Source organism: Vulpes vulpes, chromosome 16 (assembly GCF_048418805.1).
Source record: "Vulpes vulpes isolate BD-2025 chromosome 16, VulVul3, whole genome shotgun sequence".
Classification (NCBI taxonomy): Eukaryota; Metazoa; Chordata; class Mammalia; order Carnivora; family Canidae; genus Vulpes; species Vulpes vulpes.
In genome coordinates this window covers 84,349,801-84,362,821 of record NC_132795.1, presented here as the reverse complement: position 1 = coordinate 84,362,821, position 13,021 = coordinate 84,349,801, and the positions used below count along the sequence as shown (strand labels likewise).

The window sequence follows — 13,021 nt, the reverse complement described above, 5'->3', positions numbered from 1 at the left end:
TAAAAAACTTATTTGGATCACCTACTAAGTATCGTGTTGCAGTTTAAGTCATATCTAAATTCAGTGATGAATTAATAAAAGGACCCTCAAAATATTGAAAATATTCACCCAAAGTGATTATTTTATTTCCTGTTCAATGTTCCAACATAATTACAGCTTTCAGAACAGATGATTAAATATAAAAATAATTATTTTCACAGTAGAACATTTCCCAGAGCTTTCTAGATATTGATAAACATACATAGAATTATACAGAGTGGTTTGAGTTCTTAACTCAGACACATTAAGCAGCCGAAGGTGAATTTGGAAGAGAATGTCTGCTAGGTACATTTTAATTTTAAACTGCAGAGACCAGCTAGTTAGTTATGGTGGGCTTCTTTTTTTCCAGCTGGGTTTTTTTTTTTTAAGTGCTCAACCACATAAATGATAAATCCAAACAACAATACCTGCTTGTTGCCAGAATTTGATGTGCTTCATCCCAACTGTAACCAGTTTGTCAACATGGTGTGGGTTACACTTAACCACAAATATCTTATCTTTATGTCCTCTGTAAGAGACAAACAAACAAAAAAATCTAGTTGTCCTGAAGCTTTGACACAGTTTCATTAAAAGCATACATTTGGTCTAACTTTCACTAAATACATCTAACAGGACAGGTAAATTAGAAAATAATTTAAAACACACACATAAGGTCTATATAAAAATCATGAGCTTAGACTTTTCTTTGCATGTGGCCATCTCTTCTTACCCTCATACTGCTACCAAAGTCTATTCAATTATGCTTTCAACAAATTAATGAAATACTTATAATGGATCAAAATGTCTCCATAAGATAAAATTAAGTTCATAACCCAAGATGTAGAAGAACAAATATAAAAATGACGACTGACTATAGGTCTGAACCTTTAGACCTGGTATTCCATAGTGCCAGGGAAATATTGTTTTGGAGTAGGTTCACATTAGAACCTAAGGATTTGCTGGACTTAGTAGATTTTTTTTTGTATTTAATGGACTATTTGATAGTCTTCTCTAGTATATTAGGACATAACTTTCATTTTGTAAATAGAAGTGATTAACAAAAAGAACATAACTGACCAGTATCTCCTATGAACATGTATACTAATATCTTAAATAAAATTCTAAGAAAGAAAATCCAGTAACAGATTAAAAAATACTTTATGACTGAATGCAAGGGTGGTTTATTATTAAGGATTCAAATGGTATAATTCATTATTTTAGTATTCATAAGAAAAACTGTGTTATTTTCACAGATACTGAAAAGGTATTTGACAAAAATCTAATACTTGCGATTAAAAAACAATCAGCAATCAATAAATTAGGAATTAATGGAGACTTATCTCTTAGTCACTTATATTTCCCTGAAGATTCTCATTGAAAAACCCAGATTCATTCAAAAACAATTATAGACAGACAAGCTGGCTTTCCAGATGTTGTGTGCCATTATCCTTTAGAAATAGAAAGTGCTGAAACAGTAGCTTATTCATGATTTGTTTTGGTGTGTGTGAATTCAAAAGTCAGATTCTTACTTAATGTCATTCCCAGTGGAGTCAGGTAAAGATTATTACCACTGCCATTTAACCTTGTATTGAGCATATTAACAAGTGCAATTAGGTAAGATTTTAAAAATTAAAGGCATAAGAGTTGGAATGGAAGAGGTAAAACTATTTCTATTTGCAGATGATGCAATTATATATCTAGAAAATTCAAAAGAAAATAATGTAAAAACAACTACAAACAATATAATTTAGTCAAGCTACAGCTTACAAACTTAAGTGCAGAATCAACAACTTATCAACAACTTCAATATTTACAAAAACCAACTGAAAACTATAATGAAATAAATGACTCTATAAACAACAACAAAAAAAGCATAAATGTAGAAAATTTGCACATAAGAGTTTATAGCAGCTTTAATTCTAATTGGCAAAACTTGAAAGCAATCAAGATGTCCTTCATCAGGCAAATAAGTAAAAAAAAAAAAAAAAAGTGGTATACCCAGACAATAGAATACCATTCAGTGATAAACAGAAATGAGCTATCAAGCCATCAAGAAGACATAGAGGAACCTTTGGTGGAGTCTTTAAGATTTTCTATATAAGATCATGTCATATGCAAATAGTGACAGTCTTACTTTTTCCTTACCAATTTGGATGCCTTTTATTTCTTTTTCTTGTCTGATTGCTGCAGCTAGGACTTCCAGTACTATGTTGAATAAAAGTGGTAAGAGTGTACATCCTTGTCTTGTTCCTGATCTTAGAGGAAATGCTTTCAGTTTTTCACCATTCAGTATGATGTTAGCTGTGGGTTTTTCATATGTGGCCTTACTATTAGAACTAATAAATGAGTTCAATAAAGTTGTAGGATATAAAATTAATACACAAAAATCTGTTGAATTTCTATACACCAATAACAAAGCAGTAAAAAGAGAAATTAAGAAAAGCAATCCCATTTATAATTGTACCAAAAACAATAAGCAATAAGTTACCTATAAAAACTTAACCAATGAGGTTAAAGTCCTATATTCTAAAACCTATAAGACATTGATGAAAGAAACTGAAGATGACACAAACAAATGGAAAGATATACCATGCTCATGGTTTACAAGCATGTCCAAAGCACACTAAAGATTTAGAGCAATTCCTATCAAAGACTAATAGCATTTTTCAAGAATTAGAACAAATAACCCTACAATTTCTATGGAACCACAAAGACTTTGAATAGACAAAGGAAATCTAAAAAGAACAAAGCAGATTTCAAAATATACTACAAAGTATAGTAATCAAAACAAATCAATACTGGCACAAAAACAGACATATAAATCAATGGAGCAGTATAGGGAACCAGGAAATAAATCCATGCCTATATGGTCAATTAATTTACAACAAAGGAAGCAAGAATTTATAACAGATAAAGATAGCCTTTTCAACAAATGGTGCTGAGGAAACTGGAGAGCTACATGCAAAAGAATGACACAAGACTGCCTTCGTATACCATACACAAAAGTAAATGCAAATAGATTAAAGACCAAAATGTGAGACCTGAAACCATAAAAGTCACAAAAGAAAACATGGGCAGCAATGTCTTGGACACTGACCTCAACAACATATTTATGGATGTGTCTCCTCAGGCGAGAGAAACAAAAGCAAAAATAAATTATCAGAACACTAAAATAAAAAAATTTTGGACAGCAAGGGAAACCATCCACAAAACAAAAAGGCAACCTAGTCAATGGGAGAAGATATTTGCAAATGATACATATGATAAGGGGTTTATATACAAAATATATAAAGAACTCCTACAATTCAACACCATAAAAAATCCCATTAAAAATAGGTGTAAGACCTGACTAGACATTTTTCTAAAGAAGACATAGAGATGGCAAACAGACACATGAAAAGATGTTGAACATTGGTCATCATCAGAAAAGTGCAAATTAAAACCACAGTGAGATATTACCTGACACCAGTCAGAATGGCTACACCAAAAACATAAGAAACAAGTGTTGGCAAGGATATGGAGAAAAAGGAACTCTTGGGCACTGTTGGTAGGAACACAAATTTGTGCAACCACTCTGGAAAACAGTATGGAGTTTCCTCAAAAAATTAAGAATAGAAATATTATAGGATCTAGTAATTCCATGACTACGTATTTACTCAAAGAAAACAAAAACACTAATTCCAAAAGATCTATGCACCCATATGCTTATTTCAGCATAACTTACAAATAGCTAAGATATGGAAGCAACCCAAGTGTTCATCCCTAGATGAATGGACAAGGAAGATACGGTGTGTATACACACACAGAAATATTACTCAGCCATTAAAAAGAAGGAAATCGTGCCATTTGCAACACGTGGATGGACCTAGAGAGTATTAAGCTAAGTGAACTGAGTCAGAGAATGACAAATGCCATAAGATTTCACTGACATGTGGAATCTAAAAAGCAAAACAAATGAACAAATGAAATAAAATAAAAAAGACTCATAAATACAAAGAACAAACTGGAGGTTTCACAGGGGATGGGGCTTGGGGAATGGGCAAAATAGCTGAAGGGGATTAAGAAGTACAGCCTTAGAGTTATGAAATAAATAAATTATGGATGAAAATTACAAAAGGGAATACAGTCAATATTTTAACAACTTTGGATGGTGACAGATGATAACTACATTTATTGTAAGCATTTTAAAAAGTATATAGGACAGCCCAGGTGGCTCAGCGGTTTAGCGCCGCCTTCAGCCCAGGGCCTGATCCTGGAACCCTGGGATTGAGTCCCACGTCGGGCTCCCTGCATAGAGCCTGCTTCTCCCTCTGCCTGTGTCTCTGCCCCTCTCTCTCTCTGTCTCTCATGAATAAATAAAATCTTTTAAAAAAAAGTATATAAATGTCAAATGACTATCTTGTACACATGAGACTAACGTATCAACTATACTTCAATTGTTAGAAATGCTTAATGAAGTATATACAGATCAAATGATGTGATGTCTCAAATTTTTTTAAAAATGTTCTAGTAAAGAAGTAAAAGAAACAAAGGAGGAGGGAAAGATTTGTGCCATCTCTAGGATGGTGCAGCTGGGTGAAAGGAAGTCCATTATGCTATTTCCTCCACTTCTGTGTAACTTTGAAACTTTCCATAACAAGTTAGAAGAACAGGACAGAGCATCTCTATGACCACTACATGTGCCCTAGAGTGACAGGCAGGGAAAGGAGAAGAAATTGATGTTTGAACTTTCATTTCTTTGAAAGTCCAAAGTGATGTGTGGACATTAGGGCCAAGATATATCACTGGAAGTATCAGGAAAAATTAGGACAGAGAGACAAAAGTTTAGATATGAAAGAAGAGAAAATATGTTTAACACCAAGAAGAGAAATAGACAAGATAACCATAAAAGACATTGAGTGTCTGAAGATTTCTTGATTGGAGGAAAATCCCCACAGATTCTAAATCATTACAAATTACATTTCCCACACAGAAAAAAGGACTGTTTTGTGATTTATTTAGATAGTTGGAAAAATGGTTTGAGAGCACTTTTTAGTTTTCATCTAATTTCTTGATGTCATAAAAACACCAGGGTGTTTTCTGTTGTGGCTGAAGTTCTAAGGTGATGAATGATGGCAGGTAAATGTTAGTTAATGGCAACATCTAAATAAAGGACATTCATGGATATGTCAGCTATTTTTCCTTTAGACACTTAATAAATCTTTAGGGTAATTGCTTACAACTGTGTCAGTAAAAAAAAAAATAAAACAGGAGTTTCAGGTCCTAAGCAGAAAGTAAGAATGCAGAAGATTGTCTCCCCCACCCCCTGCCATCTTAATAATGATTCCTCACACCAGAGTCATAAGTAACTGACCACATAGGGCCACATGTACTCTCTATTGGCAAGCACAGGGGGAGAGAGAAGGAATGTGCTCCTTCCAGAAGTCCAGGGCAGCTGCACACAGATGAGTTGGCTTCCAAATGTCCTATTCAGAACCCTTCATTGCTTAGAGGCCTAGTCCTGTGATTTGTGTTCTTTTTTTTTTTTTTTTTTTTTTTCCTGTTGTAGCCCACAACTTAGAAGGGTAAAAGACTGTTTGATTTATACCCCATCTTCAGAAAAGATTTAAAACAGCTTACAATATACAACCATAAGATACCTATGAATAATCTTTTTTTTAACCTATGAATAATCCTAATTCAAGAAGTAAATGATCTGTACTCTGAAAAATACTGATAAAAGAAATCGAAGAGGACACCAAAAAATGGGGAAAAAATTCCATGCTCATGGATTGGAAGAACAAACGTGATTGAAAATGTCCATACCACCCAAAGTAATCTATACATTTAATGCAATACCTATCAAAATACCACTGGCATTTTTCGCAGAAAATGCAGAAAAAAACAAAGAATCCTAAAATTTGTATGGAACCACAAAAGACTCGGAATAGCCAAAGCAAACATGAAAAAGAAAAGGAAAGCTAGAAGCATCACAATTCCAGACCTCAAGCTATATTGCAAAGCTGTAATCGTCAAGACAATATGCTATTGGTACAAAAACAGACACAGATCAACAGAACAGAATAGAGAACCCAGAAATGGACCCACAACTATATGGTCAACCAGTATTTTTTTTTTTTAAAGAAGGGGCACCCAAGCATGAGGGAAGGGCAGACAGGTAGGAAGAGAGAGAATCTCAAGCAGACTCTGCGCTGACACAGAGTTCAATGCAGGGCTCAATCTCATGATTCTGAGATCATGACCTGAGCCAAAATCAAGAGTCAGATGCTTAATCAATTGAGCCAGCCAGGCATCCCATGGTCAACTAATCTTCAACAAAGGAGGAAAGAATATCCAATAGAAAAAAGACAGTCTCTTCAGCATGTGGAGTTGGGAAAACTGGACAACATGCAGAACAATGAAACTGGATCATTTTCTCACACCATACACAAAAATAAATTCAAAATGGGAACACCTGGGTGACTCAGTGGTTGAACATCTGCCTTGGGCTCAGAGGATGGTCCTAGGGTCCTGGGATTGGGTCCCATATCGGGCTCCCCACAGAGAGCCTACTTTTTCCTCTGCCTATGTCTCTGCCTCTCCCTCTGTGTCTCTCATGAAAAAATAACTAAAATCTAAAATAAAAATAAACAAAGAAATAAATTCAAAATGGATGAATGACCTAAATGTGAGGCAAGAAATCATCAAAATCCTAGAGGAAAGTGCAGGCAGCAACGTCTTTGATCTCGGCTGTAGCAACTTCTTACTAGACAAGTTGCTGGAGGCAAGGGAAACAAAAGCAAAAATGAACTTTTGGGACTTCATCAAGATAAAAAGCTCTGCACAGCAAAGGAAACAATCAACAAAACTAAAAGGCAACCTACAGAATGAGAGAAGATTTTTGAAAATGACATATCTGATAAAAGGTTAGTATCCAAAATCTATAGTGAACTCAAACTCAACATCCAATAAACAAGTAATCTAGTTAAGAAATAGAATAGACATTTTTCCAAAGACATACAGATGGCTAACAGACACATGAAAAGATGCTCAACATCACTCATCATAAGGGAAATACAAATCGAAACCACAATAGATATCGCCTCACACCTGTCATGATGGCTAAAATTAACAACACAGGAAACAGCAGGTGTTGGCAAGGATGTAGAGAAATGGGAACCCTCTTGTACTTTTGGTGGGAATGCAAATTGGTGCAGCCACTGTGGAAAACAGTATGGAGGTTCCTCAAAAAGTTAAAAATAGAGCTACCCTACAATCCAGCAATTGTACTACTAGGTATTTACCAAAAGAATACAAAAGTACAGATTTGAAGGGATACATGCACCCCAATGTTTATAGCAGCAATGTTCACAATAGCCAAACTATAGAAAGAACCCAAATGTCCATCAGCTAATGAATGAATAAAGAAGATGTGGCATACAGATACTAGGGAATATTACTCAGCCATCAAAAAGAATGAACGCTTGCCATTTGCAACACGTGGAATTAGAGAGTGCTAAGTGAAATAAGTCAAAGAAAGACAAATATCATATGATCTCAGTCATATGTGAAATTTAAGAAACAAAACAGATGAACATACAGAAAGGGGATAAAGGTGGAGGCGGGGAACAAACCATTAAGAGACTCAAAACAAACTGAGGGCTGATGGAAGGAGGGTGTAAGGGGATGGGCCTAATGGGTGATAGGCACTTGTGATGAGCACTGGGTGTTGTATATAAGGGACGAATCACTGAATTTTATTCTTGAAACCAATATTGCACTATACATTGACTAGAATTTAAATAAAAATTAAAAAAATAAAAAAGGATAACATTTCCCCATAAAAAATAAACAAAACAGCTTACAATATCAAATAATAATACAGAATAAGCCAAGTAATAGCAAAAGTAAAGTGAGAGGACATACTTGTGAGTGAAAAAAATAAGCCAGTTACAGAGCCATATGTGGAAGATCTTACACATGAATAAAAATACTAGAACAATGTGTACTAAAGAATGTATGCTAAATTGTTGACTAGGTCATGGGTAATGGAATTATGGATGATTTTCATTTTTCTCTTAGTTTTTTTGTGCTAACTTTTCTTTAATGATTACACATTATTTTGAAAACAGAAAAGAGTAATAAATGTTATTTTTAAAAAGAGATTGCACATTTTCATAAAGGAAAGTGAGAAAAGAAAAGTGCCAGTTTGGTATGCGGGAGACCTTATCATTTCGCTAGATGCAACATGGAAATACACAATCTGCACTTCTACATGCCTCCTCTTTCTGGGCCTACATTTTGTCCCTAAGCTTCCAGTAGCACAATTATGTCACACCGACTGTGCAAGAATTCTTGTTAGGTACCTTGATAACTGTACCTTTTGCCTACTGTTCAAACCTCTGAGATGAAGCATGTCAAGAATAATTGGTCACTGTCCCCCACAGTCCTGTTACTGATGCATCAGAAATGCAGATAAAGGGACATAGAAGCACTTGATTAGGTCATTATTCTTCTCTGAGGGACAATAATATTAGGCGATTCAACTACTGCCCATACGAGATTGGCTTCAGTTATTAAATGGGTTACTTTTGTAATACACTAAAATCTGAATGACTTTCAAAAGGGGAAAAAAAGTGAAAAAATTCATTTGTAATGGAGGTGACTGAAATCTTTCATTGAAATTAGCCAAGAGGCAGAAGAATTGTTCAGAGATGGGATTAAGTCTCAGAGAAATCTTGTAAGAAGATCTCTACATGCCAATCCTAAATTTCTCTAACGTCCCTGAGCTGATAAAAAAGGAGCTTCAGTTAAACATTTGCACAACTAGAGGTGTTTTTTTTTTAATTTATTTATTCATCCATGAGAGACACACTGAAAGAGGCAGAGACACAGGCAGAGGGAGAAGCAGGCTCCCTGCAAGGAGCCTGATTGCAGGACTTGAACCCAGGACCCTGGGATCATGACCTGAGCCAATGGCAGACGCTCAACCACTGAGCCACAGGTGTCCCTAGAGGTGGCTTTTGAGAATGCAGTGTCATGCAGGGGGCACACCTTAGCCCTGGGTGTCAGCAGCACTGCTGGTGACACCGTCATGGCTTCTAACTTGCCCATCCCTCCATGGGCAACTCTCCTGTCCTGGGGGATGGGGATTGTCATAGAACACCATCAGGCCAGAGCAGGGCAGGTGGCCAGAAGGAGGTTCACTGATAAGCCTGGCTAGTGCCCAACACAGGCATGACTGAGTAGAGAAGTACAAAGTGAGGGGTCACAGAGTTGACCATTCTGAGGGCAAATTAAGCCCACTCAGGAACTATGAAGACTCCTTGAAGCCAGTAAGGTACCATTAGTAAAGAATCATCTGTTTTTGTCACTTCTTTCATGTCCCAGGTTTTTTTTCTTTTTAAATGTAATCTCTACACCCAACGTGGGGCTCAGACTCACAACCCCCCAAGAGTCACATGCTCAGGACGCCTGGGTGGCTCAGTGGTTGAGTGTCTGCCTTTGGCTCAGGGCATGATCTTGGAGTCCTGGGATCAAGTCCCACATCAATCTCCTTGCATGGAGGCTGCTTCTCCCTCTACCTCTCTCTCTGCCTCTCTCTGTGTCTCTCATGAATAAGTAAATAAAATCTTAAAAAAAAAAAAAAAAGTCTCATGCTCTACTGACTGAGCCAGCCAGGCGTCCCTATGCCCCAGTTTTTAAAGTTTCTATCTGCTCAAGTATGTGACTTAAAACCAAAGAGTTTTTATTTATTTGTACATTTATATTTATATAAATTTATATAAGCATTATTATGTAAGCAGGTGTTTATGTAAATATTTACTTATTTATTATTTTAAAACCTAGTAGTCTTCAAAGAACTTTAGCAATCCTTAACATTCCTTCTTGGAAAGAGCACTGGTTTATGTTACAATTGCAAAAATATTCTTGGAGGGCAATTTTGCAGGTGTCCTGTTTGGGGAATGTGACATAAGGCTTAGGAGCAATTCCAAAAATAAAGTGTGTTACTAACATAATGGTGTTAAGTCACTTTGTAGTAATTAAATAGAAGCAACACTACCTCGTATATAAATATATACCTCTAAAATATTAATAAGTATTTCTTCTGTTTCAGTGAATGTTTCTGGCATACAACGGGGGGAGCCACAGAGGGTTTTCTAGCAGGAAAATTGCTTTTCTGTTGCTTTTGAAGTGCAGACATGGGCTTTGCCTGAAATAATCTGCAATGCAGTTGGTATGTTATCAGAAATATTAAACTAAAATTTGGTATATTAGTCTAAATGGAGAGCAAGTTCTAATTAAGAGATGAATCTGAGTATTGGCAGAGAATGATATAACAGTGAGGAATACTAGAAAGGGACCAAGAAAGCCCAGTTGGGCAGGCAGATTTATGAGCTGTCATTTGCTGCCAGGAATTTTGTCTCAATAGCACTTACGAGAAAATCTTCTGTTTTTTTCCTAAGATGGTCAGCAGGAGTCCTCAAGGGTCCATCCCCTCCTGCTCTAGGCCCCAGCAATTTATAGATTTTCATTTACTAAATCCAATTGCCAAAATAACATCCTTCCTATTTAATACTGTGAAGGGAAATGTTAATTTACAAAGTGAATATTGAGATTCAAAGCCATTAACTTAAAAATGACTTTATACTGCAAGACGGAAAGGAAGTTAGATCATGCAGAGAAGAACTAGTGGAGAGGTAAGCTGATAACCTTTCTTGGGCAACAAATTGTATCACTGGGCCTTGGCTGCCAACTATGTTGACCCTTGACCACGGCCGGGCAAACAGCTAAGCCCAGTGTAAGTAGGAGTAGAAAGCAGTGTTCAGACTTAGGGCTGATTCAGCATGGAGGGAGGCTGGGGTGAGGGAGGACAGGTGGTCTATAAACAGCAGTCAGTCTTGGAAAGTCTATTTATAAGATGGAGAGATTAGGGAAACAATTTGTCTGCTTTGAAAGCGAGTGGCAGATGCACACGATGGGGCCTCCTTTCCTGCATGCCACGGCCTCATGACAAATGGTACTTCTGACTCGAGTGACATTGACACTCCTTTACCAGATGCAAGACAGTGGAAAAGCAAGGGGCGAGGCCCACGGCTGAGAAAAGCTACTCTTCTGCTCCTGGAGAAAGCTTTGATAAAGACAATGCATATATTACGAAAAGTGAAGTGATGAGTAACTCTATGGAAAGGGTTTCAGAATTTTCCAGGTCCCCAAAACAAATATTAGCCATGAAATATTGCAGTACGTCTTCACATAGGTGTTAAGCTTTCCATGTGAATTCCATCTGAGTTTGAGGATGAAATTTCACCAGAAAATGAAAACCATTGACCTTTACTGAAGTGAGAGCATCAGCAGGATGCTGCATGACCCCAGCACCGCCTTACCTTGTGGTGGCTATCTTTTCTCCCTTTTTCCAGTCCCAAAACACAATACTGTGAAAATCGTCTAAACCAACCGACACCAGACATTTTCCATCAGCTGTATGAAAACAACACAAATGGCAAATGACTCATTTCTCCAATGAAAAACCAAAACATTTCATGTACTGTAAAGACAAATATGAAATGGGTCTTAAGAATATTATTTAGGCTACAAAACATCAGAAGTATCATATACTAGAGAGAGCTCACTGCATGAAATGCATAATTAGTAATTAGTTGAGCTTAATGCATCATAACTAGTTGATGAATTAAACCACTGACCTAACATTCCAGTCTGATACATGGAACTGGGGGAAGCCTCTCAGGTACGTCACAAAAACACTGTGTATTTTATGACAAACAAATCTCATGACATTTACTCAAAGAGCCATTTGGCTTTGTGATTCAGTCTATTTCCAGCTTTAAAAAAACAAGTTCTATTTAAACCTCCAAGATAAGAGCATTATAAAAACTAAATTTAATTTCAAAAAGTCTTTCAAAAGATATTATAATTAAAAAATCTTAAACCCTTGGTTTCCCCATTTCAAATGTAGTATGCTTATTATAGGACATTTGGAAAATATAAAGGAAATTTTAAAATCTTCCCAGTTTTTAGGCCTACCTTTGGAGTTTATCCCGTTTCTCCACACAAATGTGCTTATTTAAAAAAAAAAAAAAAACCAGGATGATAATGAACATGCTATTATCTGATCTTTTTTCATTTGTAATATGGTAGACCTTTTCCCTTAGTAGGAAGTATTATTTATAATATCATCAATGACTACTATAATGTAGACACTTGGGTTGTTTTCCGAAAAAAAAAAAAAAAAAAAAAAAAACCCTTAAAATACATTGTCAGTGTAATTAAATTGAAAATCAAAATAGTTAATATGCTTTTTCCCTTCAAGACCAAGGAAAGCTATATAGTCAGTAAGTCTTTCCCTTCTTCCTCACAAGCCAGATTCACAGAAAGAAGGCCTGGGGCCAGCTATTTCACCCTAGCTCCATGCTGACTGGGAGATGGGTGGCCAGACTCACTATCAGTTTAGTAGGTGTCTTCCTGGATGACAGAGGACCCACAGCGTGAGGGCAAAGAAACACAAGATAAACTGTTTCTCATCCACTCAGGATCTTAACTGGTGTTTTCAAAGGCAGGTCTGGGGTAGATACCACATAAGAGTGGCCAGGAAGGAAGTCTAATTAAACTGGAATTTCAGATAATGGATAACTTCTTAGTATAAATAGGTACAAAATACATAATTATTTAAAATTAGGTATTTATATTTACATTGCAAGGAACATTTTGCACTAAAAACTTAGTTGGCTTCCCGCATTTCTTATTTGCTAAATCTGGCAAGCCTCCTCAAATGCTAACCAATGCCCAACCTGTGAGTGCCCTTACGTGTGCCAAACTGTCTCCTCAAGCTACCAAGCTTCCTTCTCCAGGGGCAGGAGCAGAATCAGAGAAAGAAGAGCTTGGCTTAAGGAACAAATCCGCCTCAATCCTGGACTCCTACTGAGTATGAGACAAGGATGTGAGAGTTACATTAACCCTTGCAAGCTCTTAGGCTCAGTACCAGACGAGACATTTATGCCTTCCA

General features: G+C 36.5%; 1 protein-coding gene across 7 annotated transcripts in view; it reads right to left on the bottom strand.

Moving 5' to 3' along the window:
• Window positions 1-13,021, bottom strand: part of EML6 (EMAP like 6) — a 281,419-nt gene that overhangs the window by 86,405 nt on the left and 181,993 nt on the right. For all 7 annotated transcript variants that reach the window (XR_011997927.1, XR_011997926.1, XR_011997929.1 and 4 more), the window contains exons 16-17: window positions 11,385-11,478; window positions 447-547 (exon numbers count right to left, since the gene is read on the bottom strand). Coding sequence is in view for 2 of the 7 variants with exons in the window: in XM_025992653.2 (XP_025848438.1) it covers window positions 447-547; window positions 11,385-11,478 (195 nt within the window). In the remaining 5 variants the exon portion in view is untranslated. The remainder of the gene's footprint in view (window positions 1-446; window positions 548-11,384; window positions 11,479-13,021) is intronic.